We start from the raw sequence: 12,798 nt of genomic DNA, 5'->3' as shown, positions 1-12,798 counted from the left end.
CTAATACCAGTGAAGTTACCTGCAGCAGAGTCAGCAGAACTATGAATTATTGTAATTAAAAAAAAAGAGGAATATAAGTGGATTTAGTGGTACAATCAGTTATTGCTGCCTGAGGTGCAATACAGATCTTCCCCTTCTGTTGCCTGCAACCATAGCAACTGAATCCACTATGCCCTGGTTATCCACAATTATGAACACTGCATTTGCAGGGCTTTTTAAAACACTCAGATACTCAGAAATGGCACTCACAATTCACTGTGTGAACATGCAGTTATGAATTATGTATACTTTATGAAAGGCAATTAATTGCAGTACTGGTAGTAACTAATAACTTTTAGTCTGAGACGAAAATCCACTTGCCAAATTCCAGACTGACATCTGATTTCTCAAAAATACCTCCTGCTTCAACCTGCCTATCAGTACAGTGCTGTAATTTTCCAGAAAACTTGTGTAAGACTCACATATGGACTTAGAATTAACACCGTCTAAATTGTGCAAAGGCTGCAAAGATGCATTAGAAAAAAATTTCTGGAAGCTGTCTGGGTATTCTGCGTATAACACGGAATGGTAGGTCATTCTGGCAGTTTCTTTGCTTCAAGTGTCAAACTCAAGGCCATCACAGACCAATGCAGGACACTCTGGGCTAAAATAATTCTGCTGAGTAGTGTATCAAAGGCAGTTTCCCAAATGGCAACTGAAGTATGGGAATATCCATGTAATGAGATGGAAGTAAAACTCGGAAAGGTTTATCTATGGAAGTGGGTCATCTCTCTCCCAGAACTCTGAAAGAACTTCCTTGTCAAAGTACAGATAAAAGAAAGGATTTTAAACACATCAGTTAAGTTTGGACATGGTTTTGTATGACTGGAGATTCTTGTTATATTTATTTTCAAGAAACCGAAGATGTAGGAAAGGATCTGGGAAACTAGGAGCTTTTTTCCTTTTAGTGCAGTACTGATGAAAAAACAAGTCTACTCAAAAATCTCAATTCTTGACCTGAGCAGCTAAGATATTCTAGCCCTTTTAAATGGGTTTCAAAAGTAAGAAAAAAATGTATTCATTGCACTCATGCTGCCCATCTGCCTCTTCTTTTCTTTACAAGCCTGGTCCCTCCACCAAAGTCAGTGGTTATCTCCACTGAGCACAAAAGATTTTGAGTTGGATCTAATTAAGAACATAGAAGCTATCACAAGGTAAAGACACCTAAGGTTCTGTCACCCTTCCCACTTTTCCTCTTAATTTTGTGCAATCATAGAAATAAAAGACAGACTGAACCCTGGTTGTTAGCCTTTCTCCTGCATAGCAAATCTTGTCTAGTTTAAGACCTGAGTTACAGATACACAAGCTAACTGATATTGTAGCATGCTATTTTCAACATCTAGGGCCATTCTGGAAACTGCAAGCAATTTCAATCATAAATTAGACCAGGCAAAATTGAAGGATAAATCACAGGAAAAAAGGTCTCTGGAGTACATGGTTTAACTGCTCCACAGTAGATCTCCCATCTTACAACATGGACTCCAGTAGCACCATCTCCCATTGAAATAAATTGGCATGGAAAAGACAGACAAGTCTCAGTAACGAGAGGGTGCAAAGACCTGCTGGGAAGAAGGGTACAGTCTAACTCTGGCTACAGTCTTCTTTTCTTTGCCATTTTAATGTACCTACCAAAATCAAACAAAAATTCAAATGAGGTGAAATTCTTTATGGGAGAGTGGCTCAGGGAAACTCTCAAAAGGGGGCAGAAAGCGCCAAAGTGAACTGGAAATGCAGAATACACATTTCACTTCTTGCATTCCCTGCATGCCAGGAAGATGGGACCTGTGCTGCACTCAGACACACTGATGGAAAAGGCAACTTAAAAATCAGCCAAGTGAAGTAGCTCCAGGATTTTTTTTTAAATTCGTTTTGACATCTATTAATAAATGAACCTCCAAGTTACCAACCTCAGTCACCGACAATTACTTTCCTGTCCTTAGTTCCTCTTCTAAGACAACTTACACCCTCAGGCTCTAGAGTATTTCTGAACCAGGCTCTTAAACTGTTCTGGTATCTGGTAATACTTGTGTATAGTCCTATCCAATTTCAACAGAAGTTCCCTTCACAAAGTCCATTCATTTCTGTTCTCTATAGGGTGGTGTTTGTGAGAGCTGCTGGGAATAAAATAGCATGTTACATGCCCACAAAAGTTCATCTATCCTAAAGCAGCAGGTGCTTAGCAGCTTTGCTATTTGCAAACAACTCTTCAGATTAACTTCACGCAGATGTTAACAACAGTGTGTCTTTACATAAAAAGTATTAGGAGCCATTTGGACCAGTGAAGGCGGTTGTTTGCAAGCTGCCTTTCTTCCTCTTTTATTTCAGCTGTTTGCCCCGGCAACAGCTGCTGCTCTCAGTGCTGTGGTGTCTGCAGGCACCACATCAAGTTACACTGATTGCTGACTGCTCCATTAACATATTCGTGTGGTCATTTTTCCATCATTTACAAATATGTCCCTAGTGAGAATTAGCAGGGGACGACAGATAGAGCTGTCCTTACTTTGTGCAAATGTAACACAAAAGTAAGCTGTAACTTTTAACCTGGTAGCTTTGCATCATAGTGAACTTGAGTACTTTGAAATGTGCTCATGGAGCTTTTTGAAATGGAGGAAAATGTAAATCTCTGAGTAAGGTCCTATCAGGAACAGGAGATGCAGGCCCTGTGAACATGTACTAAGAGCTCTGTAGGGGATAAAACATTCCAGAAATTTCCCCTCAGGGCTGTCTTCAGCTTCCACCCATGCTCTAAATGGGGTGACAGGAATGGGTCAGGGTTTGCTCCTTGCTGGATAGCCCCAAGCCATCTGCAGAGAGGCCCAAGGGCCTCCCATTGACTGTGGCAGAGAAGCTTCCTTTAGCAACAGTGTCTGATGCTGCTCACAGCAGTGGGTCTGATAAATGCCACTGTGCAGGGTTTGCAGGATTGTGGTACAGCCTCAAAGTATGTCATATTTCTACCTTCATCTTGTACAACTGGCAGAAGGGTGAGGTACACTTCTTTTTCTCACCTAACTGCCTTACTTGAAGAAATAAATTATTGTTTATGTTGAGATAGCTGCCTCGTTGAAATTCTCATTTAATTCCCTTGAAATTACTGCAGAGCTGAGTGAAGCCCTTTGCTTTTGAGAAGCTGGGCCTTGTTAAGCACATTTCTCCGAAAGGCTTCCTTCCCCTGGAGCACAGGGCAAAGCCAATCTTGTTAGAGAAATAAAATGCTGTTCAGATATAACACAAGTGCTCTGGATGCCATACTGTCACTAATTTTCAGTGGCCATATGCAGCTTGACATGTCTTCAGGTCTGAGCCCAGCTACCGAGAGACAGTAAGAATTTCTTTTTATGTCCTATCACAGATGTTACTATTTCCTGAGCTATTCTTGCTGAACAGCTCCCTGGGTTAGCCTTCCATGTCACTGTTACTATATTTGTAGAAGTGCAGCAGCAAGGACCCCAGTCAGAGGCTCCTATCTCTGGGGATATGAGGGGCTTACGTGCCAGACCCTGTACAAACACCCGCAGTGTTCCTCTGTGTTTATCCAGCTTTCAGCTGACACAGTGCAGCATGGACACTGAGGGCAACAAGGTTCTTGTGCTGGGAACCTGCTGGGGAGCATGTGACACGATGCATTTCTTGTAGCTGCAATGGTTGATTTTACTCTGAGCCAGAAGATTATAGCATCTACATAATGCATTTAAATAAATTATATATGCATGTGTATGGTATACAGTACCCATTTTGTTGGTCATTCCTATTAAGAGGTAAGTATCTATTTGCAGCTGAAGCAACAGGTGGCTTAGAGAGAGGTCATGAAATCTCTCCCTTAATTTATTGAAAAGGCATCTTTTCATGGCAGCAGACAAACAGGAATCCTAATGGGGAATACATTCTTCCCTCCCCCCCCGCCAAAAAAAAGGAAGAATATCCCTATTTTCTCCCCCTTTATAGTAATCCTAGTTTCACACCTAAAATGATTACAGCATTCTGTATTGTTCTTTTCATACATATGCACAGCCAAAGACAAGAATTGTGAAGCTCAAAATATCACATATCAACCTCTGGGAACAGGTGGACTGTGACTCAGAGGCACAGAGCTCTTGTTAAGGTGTTTTTTGTGTAAAAGTAGCTTAGCACAACAGTTCTATTACCTACTCTATTTAAGCCACCTGTCTGCAAGGAGTTATGCTGTCCAGAGAGCTGCAATTTACTGGATGGAACAGCTGACTTACAGGGCCTGTAATCTTTGTCAGTTAAAACACAAAGCAACAAAAACCCGGCTCCGTTCTTTTCTTGTTACTGAGTCTCAGCAGAATTATTTATCTGCAGAGTTTTGAAGCTTTGCAGCCCCCTGTAATATACTTTTGCCATTCATCACCTGTTCAGGACTTAAAATGATGCTTACATCTTCAGAGTTACCCAACCAGAAATGTTTTATTCAGCCATGGTCTTCTAAATCATTTGAGAACTGTATGATAATGTAATTGCCAACAAGTAATGTGCTCCAACAGGCAGATTCAACCATCTTTTACTTATAGAAAAGTTTGGTTAAAAACAAGACCAATCCCTTTAGCAAGATAGTGAAGTTTTAATAGATATACCTTTCCTTTTCTCTCTTGCACACTTTCAATTTTCTATTTCCTTTCCCTTTTCTACTGGAACTAGGCTGCAGGCCTCGCCCAGGTTTTCCCTTAACATGTCTGAATGGTGCTTGGTCCAAGTTAAGAGAATACAATTGACCTGTAGTAAAGACAAATATTTTCACCCACTGTTGGAATAAGAGAGTAAAAATACTTTCTTTCAAAGGGACAGGGATGCGATTGATGCAGTCTCTACCAAAGAGGCAATTATTGTAGAGGTGCCAGGATAGCCAGTTTTTTAATTGACTCTGTACCAAAAACCAGAACACTGCCTATTCTCTGAGAAAGAAACACTTGCAACTAAAGGATGCAATTTTTTCAGCAAAAAAATATAAGGGAATAGGGAAGGGGAAGGGTAGAGAAAGGAATGGAAGGTATACAGAAAAGGAGAGAAAAGGCTGTCACTGAGAAAAGCTGAGCACTGTAGAAATGTCTACATATTATCTGAGATACAGGCACCTAAATTGGTGTATCTGTGCTGCCCTTCCTTCTATCTGAATAAGGCCTCTGGGATTGCAGTCCTGGATGTGGCTGGAATTTGGCATAACAGTTTTGACCTTTAGCTTTAGTGAAGTGGCTCAGACGATGGCTGCTTGATAAGTAGGTCAAACTAAACACAGCACAGAAGAGATACTGGACAGATAATAGGAGGCTTTTGCCTGCAGAAGTTGGTCTTTTGCAGCCTGTTCACATCAATATGTACAGAGATGGTGTATTACAGGAAAATGTTTTGATAGAACATGAGAAAGGCAGGGCCAATTTATAAGAAAATGTCTGGAGGTAATTATTTTAGACTAGAATAAAATGCCCAGGTCTGCCCTGAGACTAGGATAATTGCACTCAATAAGGCTAATGTAGGAATTATGATGGTACTTCTTGGTGTGGAGCTTGTGGAGATTTTCAGCTTTTAAAGAATGTTTTTAGAGTACTATCTAAGGAGTAATAAATGTTTTTTAAAATGCTTTTTCAGGGAAAAAAAAAGACTGGAAGATACTGGCTTCAATGGAAACAGGATTTAAATAAATCTCAATTGCTTTTAAAGATGTACAGACTTCATCCTAAGTTGTTTTGATTTGTAAAGGGGGAGAGGATTTCACTTATCACTTGAGTGAAATTCTGTATTCTGCTGGTAAAATCTATCCTAAATTACTACTGTATAGAAAGAACAAAATGTTAAGTACAGATCCACCTGCAACTGAAACATTCAAGACAATTATCTTTGAGCAAGATTTGTGTCTTAACACTTATTTGATATATGGAAAACTACAGCAGTCTCTTACTATTACTGGCTGTTTTCTTGCTGCAAGGTTAACCTACAGAAACAGAAGCAGAAGATTCACTTCCCCCAGATTACTCATGCAGGCCTTGTAGCAAACAAACTTTTCATTAGGCATTTGTGAGCTTATATTACAGCTGTTCATTTTTTTGCATCACCAAACAGAAGTGGAGGGTAGAAAGAGGCATGCTTCAACAGAATCCCTTCTTAAGAAAAAAAAAGAAAAAAAGGCACTTGCTCTTTTTATCAGAAAGAACTGAAAAGGGACAGGTCACTATTACAGCTGTGGATTGCTTGTTAAAGACAGAAGGCTGTAGCAAGCAAAAATGACAATTACTGCATAGTTAAAATGCTACCCTGGGCACTTAAAATATTTCACTGTAACAACAACTTTTTCCAAAGACTCACTGACATCTAAGAATGTCATATCTGGTAGCAAATTAAAACACATCTCCATTAGGCTGGTAATTGCTTAGTGTCCCCATTGTCAAGATAGCTAAATTGAGATGTAGTGAGTATAGTGAATGGCCACTCAGCACAGGGTGTAGGAGGCAGAAGGACACTTTACATCCAAGATAATGAACTACAAAATTACACTTTTAAGGAGATACTGTAGACCCATCTGACTTGCACTGACAAGCTTATTTTCTCTGCCATAGGCACAATCAATGAATGAAAATGACTATTTCAGACTACGTTGAAAATACATGGAACTTTTTATTCTCTGGGACAATCCTGCTCACAAACCTATATGAGATACATACTTTTGTTCTGTCAGCACAATACCATCAAATATCCTAACCATATCCATCATGCCTTGAAATGCCAATTTACACAGTCCAGTCTGGTTCTGTACCACCACTCCACATGAGGAGCAAAACAGGTTCAGATGCACAAAAGTCTAAAGGTCCTGAACTACACTATTTCCTTCTACGTGTATTCGTAAATACACTATATTCTTCACTATTTTCTTGGCTTTCTCCTCACACAGTCACACATCTCAACAGAGTGCCCTTAATAAGTAAAATATTGTCACACAACTTGGCAGAACCAAGGTAAGACAGAACTGTGTTAGATCCGAAAATCCATGAACATCTGTTTTTATCACAAACTTTTTATAAAGCAGATAGAGATAAGTATTATCGTCAGAAGTGATTGCTTGAACATTATTTCAACCCTTTGCACCTGTTTTTGTGTCTGTCTTCTAATTTATTAAGACTTTTTTTCTCTTTCCTCTGAAGTGTCTGCCTGTGTGCCTGCTGCCAGAGCCAGGAACACTTTCCTGTATGTACTAGTGATCTGTTCCAAGGCTGGCTGCAGCTGCCCTGTGCAGCTTGGTGGAAGGGTATGGGGGGCTGGAAATGGAACCGCTTTGGGATATTGCATGGACACAAATGTGCACACCACAGTATAGCTTAGTGGGCCAAGCACCTGTCCCCTTTTTGGAAACCCAAGCATAGGAAATCCTCTGATCTAGGCTTATGCTCCTCGGGTTTTGTTGGAGTTCAAGCATTGACAATACAGCTGTGAGAGAAGAAGTAGTTAATATTCTTCCTGACTCTTCACTCTCATTAGAAATATCCAAATGTGCTACTTAAGAGCTTTTTATAGAAACTTCATGGATTGCTTTGTTGACTTCTGTAGATATGAAGGGTAAATTATTGGTATAATACACTTTGAAATCTGTACTCACATGCCCCAAGATATTTCTCTCTTTCTCTCCCCCTCTATAATAAAATACCTTTTTTACACCAATGTCTACCTCTCATAAACATTCCACTTTGTTAACGCCTTGCCAAACTAATGCTTTTTCCTTTTTTCCTTTTATGCATGTAAGTGGAAGCTGCTGTGTGCAATGATTAACAACTGTGTCTGGAATATATCTACAGCCTTTATATATAGATCGCATTTTTTGTCTAGACCCTGCTTCTGCAGACCTTTATGCTTAACTTCACACAATGTGAATCTGTGACTTCCATTCTCACTTTAAAATGTATAACAAAAATGAAATTATCACTTGAGCAGCTCATTACTTTCTGGAATGTATTTCTTACCAAGCTTCATAGAAATATTTCAATAACATTTAAGTGATTTAAACAACCTGCTAACTTACTGGATTCTAATTTTCTTACACACACATTTAGCAAAACTTAAAAAAATATATACATCCATAAAAATGAGTCTGCAATTTAATCTTTCAGACTCGTATCACATAAAGGATAATTTAAATGAAGCATACTTCCAAGACAACTTCCAGATATGAGTGATATCCAAAGTGAAGTGAAATCAGTACTTCACATGCAGTGATGGGCTCATCACTCATGATGGAATGAGCACTGTTGGCAGGAAACTATGCTTAATATAAATAAACAAGTCACATCTAGATTTCAGCAATTTCTTGGACAGCTGAAGACAGAGAAATATAAAGACACAATGACTGAGGTACTGGTTTTAGGACCAGTCAAACATAATCTGCAACAGCTACCCTTCTGAGTAAGACTACCAGTACTCACCAGCTCTGAGAGCTCCTCCTGTTTGATCAAATGGCTGTAACAAGCCTTTACCTTATAACACTATTTCCATATTTGTGAAGTTCTATTAAAGGTGAAGATTATTCTTTTTCTGTATTAACAGAATGAATTATGTCCCAGATTCTCAGGCTAATTCAGCTAACAGGGTACTACAATTCCTTTTCCTTATGTAATAATAATTTAGAAATCATTAGGTCTTCTCACGTTCACTGATCATAACAGAATAGGATGTACCAAGTGTGAAATTTTGTACTAAATAAAGGAATCATGCTTAATATTTAAATTTTTTACTATAGAAACTTACAACGTAGCTAATAATTACAGTCTTCTAATTTATCCTGTTCAAACACTTTTGCATTGCTTCAGACTAAGATGTACGTGCAGATCACAGTTCTCTCCCGTGTTTGAACCTGCACTCAAAGACTTGAGAACTGAAAGGCCTTGTACAATGCCTCATGAAGGCTATGAAGAGAAAGCTGCAGCCTGTTGCTGAGCACAAGTAACCTACATTCTCTTACATGGTTATAACCTCCAGTGAGGGAGAGAGAAAGCATCTTTTCCAGGTACCATAGAATAAGGGGAAGGTTTGGCTGGAAGGGACCTTGAAGATCATCCAGTTCCAACCCCCTGCCATGGGCAGGGACACCTTTCATAGACCACGTTGATCAGAGTCCCACCCAACCTGGCCTTGAACACTTCCAGGGATGGGGCATCTACAGCTTCTCTGGGAAACCTGTTCCAGTGTCTCATCACCCTCAAAATAAAAAATTTCTTCCTTATATTCAATCTTTCAATTTAAAACTATTGCCCCCTGCCTTGTCATTACTAGCCGTGGTGATGTCTTTCCCAGTCTTTCTCACAAGCCCACTTTATATATTGCAAGGTTGCAAAAAGGTCCCTATGAAGCCTTCTCTTCTCCAGGCTGAAAAAATCTCAACTCTCTCAGCCTGTCTTCACAGGAAGGGTGTTGCAGCTCTTATTCCACGTTAAGCTCCACTTCATAGAATCGCAATGATTTGGACTGGAAGGCCATTAATCTGAAAGTTCTACTTCACTTCCCTATGTTCCCAAGTTCTTAAAACTGTTTGTTTTGAGAACTAAATGGTGACCTGTATTAGTCCTCTGAATAGTCATTCAATTAAAAATAATTATATTTGTGTACACCTAAGAAATTATAAATTTGGTGTGAAAGACTACATGTGCAAGTATATGGTAGGTTTAGGAGATGGTATCAGTAAAGAGCAGGATGATTACATTGTTAATATATTTCAGCAGTTCTCCTAGTCTGATGATAAACACAAGCACATTATTAAAGTAAAATAGAACACTGTATCAATGTAGATGGTGGACATAAACTCTTACATGTATACCCAACATAAAATTAATTTTTCATGTTTATACCTCTCAGAGAAAAATATTCATTGCTACCATCTCATATGTAACACACAGAAGCAGGTTATATAAGGAGCATAAATAATTAGGTATGCAGTTATATTTACTCTCTCTGTTTCCAGAAGCTATTTCTATATGTCTAACATAATAGTTTTATAAAGCTATACATCTACAAAATTATGTGTCCTTTGTCTTCCCTGTTATTAAATCTCTCTCTTTGTTCAGATTCTTCCCATCATCCTCCTTCTTTCCATGACATGCTCCCTCAGTTTTCCTTTGGTCTGACACGTCCTTCAATTTTTTGCATACCTTCTACAGGCATGGAGAAGTGTGTCTGTCTCTCTTTACCATCTGCAGCTGAGGGTTATGGCTATAATAATCCCAAGTAATTATTTTCTCTTCCTCCAAACATGTACCACAATTGCCTGAACATTTCCACCTATATCTCAACCATTTATTGGCTTGGTTGGGAAATCCATGGACCATGACTTCTGTTTCTGGCATAGATATTTATTTTTCTGGAGCTAACGACCCACATTAGAGGACAAAGAGGTTACTGGCTTTTTATCGTTCTTCTTGAAGAAAGAAAGAGTACTTACAGTTTTACTCCAGGTGAGACCTGTGGTGTGATGCTCTTTGATATAAGCTTGAAGCTCAGACCAGATGTTCAGATACGACTTCACCCAATCAACATGGCGTGTGTCACTGTAAAAACAGAGGCAATATTTATGTGTGAATGTATTTAAAAACAGAGAGCAGTGCTGCTCCTGCTTAAAGCAGGTAAAACCCAATGACTGGCTAAAAGCCATGGACAAATCCATTAGCAGGCAGACCACCAGCCCAGTGCTGCAAAGACTGAAGCTACTACATTGGAAAGCTTCTAGATCCTTCTAGAGGACAAACAAGAGCAAAGGATGCCTCTAGCAGAGAGTGCTTCTTGCTAGAAACGTGTGTCACCATTCTTAGGCTCAAAGTCAACTGAAAAAGCACTAAAGGCACATTGAGCCTTACAGCAGGTACCCAGACACAATTTCAGGGCGCTGAACTTTAGAAAATTAAATACCCATGGATTCTCTAAGATATTCTGGCTGCCCACGTTCAAATGTGGCCAGGGCAATAGTGGGTCATGTTACAGTCATCAGACTAAAATATTTATACATGAAGAATTTTTAAAGTACAAGTCACAAGCTGGCTTTAGAATCTTTATCATTAGTCCTTCAATGGAACTCATAAATGAAACCAGGAAATAATGAAGAGAAAAGCTGCTTGTAAGTTGAAGTCTACAGTTATACCAAATTATTAGTGAATAGTGATTGCTTACAAGGATTTGTGTGTCTACCTTCTATTTATTTCCTTTGGAATTTTATCCTTAATAATGCAGAGGACCTGGGTCAACAGGTTTAATCCAAAGCCTACTGAAGTCAAGGGAGAGCCTTCCATACTTTGGAATACATTGTCTAATTCAGTGAAAAACAGGAAAATAATTCCTCATTAAAGGAAGAATTAAATACCTAAATAATGTACTCCATTTATACCTTTACGTGAGACATTTTTTTTCTCCAGTATAAATACTGATGCTATGTTGTAAAAATCATCAGTTACCCCAGCATCAGTTACTACCTTCAGAGGTAAACTCAGGCTTTAGGAATAAGATATAATATATAATATATATAAAATAACATATTATATATAGCATATAATTTATATTTATACATATTCAACAAACATAAATACATATGAAAGGTTTTAATATTTATAACCTTGTCCTCACTAAAGAGGAAAAATTCAATAGCAAATACCGTTCTTCACTGGGATATAAAAATCAAGAGCCAAAATCTGGCCTTCAAAAGGATCAAGTCAACAGGATTTATACATGACTTTTCAAAGAGGGCATAAGAAGAATCTGAATTTTTTTCTCTTTCTCCACCAGTTCACAGATATAATTCATGGAACTTTTTTTGTGAATTCCTTGAGCTCTTTAAGAATAGTGAAGTGGTGCAGAGAAAAATCAAATTAGGAGCTATGGAATTTGAATCTGTATATATCTACCACCTAAATACACATTTTCAAGCCAAGAGCAAGAACAGCAACAGTATGAGAGCACAAATGAGAGGAGGATGCACAGCAGCCAGCTAGCCACACGTCACTATGTAAACAGGCATTTGCATATAAGCTCATGACGCTGGAATGCCAGAAAAATCAAAACTAATCTTAAAATGTGCAGAGGGTGAAAACCAGCACTGCTAACGCTGCTGCCATTCTCACTGCAGCATGCTGCAGGTCAGAGGTGAGGAGGGGAAACTATGCTACTGCAAGAAGGTTTCATCAAATGCTTTTTAGTTTACAAAACACTTCCCGTGACAGCACTGTGAACCCTACTGGTATGGTTAATGCTCTGTTCTCTGGCTAGTCCATACTGGAGCTTGGCAACATACCTGTTCTTGTAGTCCTTTAATACCCTGTTAGTATAAAAGGTAGCAGCATCATTCATCTCCTTGACATAAGGGCCTGGTTTAGGAGACTAGGACCATCACCCCATGGTAGCAGGAAACAACAGAAGGAGAAAGGAAGTAAAACATTAGTCAGACACCTCCCCTGACATACTAGGTTTATTACCTTCTTGGGTGTAGTAGACTGAAGAACTATATAGATGAGACTGCAGAGCACTGCAAGATTTGGAACTATCCTGGGTTGCACCATCCAGAAACTTCGTAACAGCCCTCCCAACCATACCATGTGTCACTCACCACTGCTATCCACCCAAGGGCAGGGATACTCTCACTGACAGCTGACAGGTGGTTGAACATTTTACTTCCTCTGTTCCTTTCTCTGAAGTTCTGGATTTCCTGAATCTTCTCTGATATTGGCTTGAGAAGCATTGCCACCTCATTCTGTAAAAAAATGGAAAGGAGAGGAGAGGGGAGGG

General features: G+C 39.2%; 1 protein-coding gene across 1 annotated transcript in view; it reads right to left on the bottom strand.

Annotated features, from left to right (window-relative positions):
- Nucleotides 1-12,798, bottom strand: part of CAP2 (cyclase associated actin cytoskeleton regulatory protein 2) — a 69,791-nt gene that overhangs the window by 10,246 nt on the left and 46,747 nt on the right. Inside the window, exons 5-7 of the mRNA XM_005420982.2 lie at nt 12,620-12,763; nt 12,308-12,393; nt 10,472-10,577 (exon numbers count right to left, since the gene is read on the bottom strand). Of these exons, the coding sequence (XP_005421039.1) occupies nt 10,472-10,577; nt 12,308-12,393; nt 12,620-12,763 (336 nt within the window). The remainder of the gene's footprint in view (nt 1-10,471; nt 10,578-12,307; nt 12,394-12,619; nt 12,764-12,798) is intronic.

Source organism: Geospiza fortis, unplaced genomic scaffold (assembly GCF_000277835.1).
Source record: "Geospiza fortis unplaced genomic scaffold, GeoFor_1.0 scaffold104, whole genome shotgun sequence".
Taxonomy (NCBI): domain Eukaryota; kingdom Metazoa; phylum Chordata; class Aves; order Passeriformes; family Thraupidae; genus Geospiza; species Geospiza fortis.
This window is presented reverse-complemented; position numbering and strand designations above follow the sequence as displayed.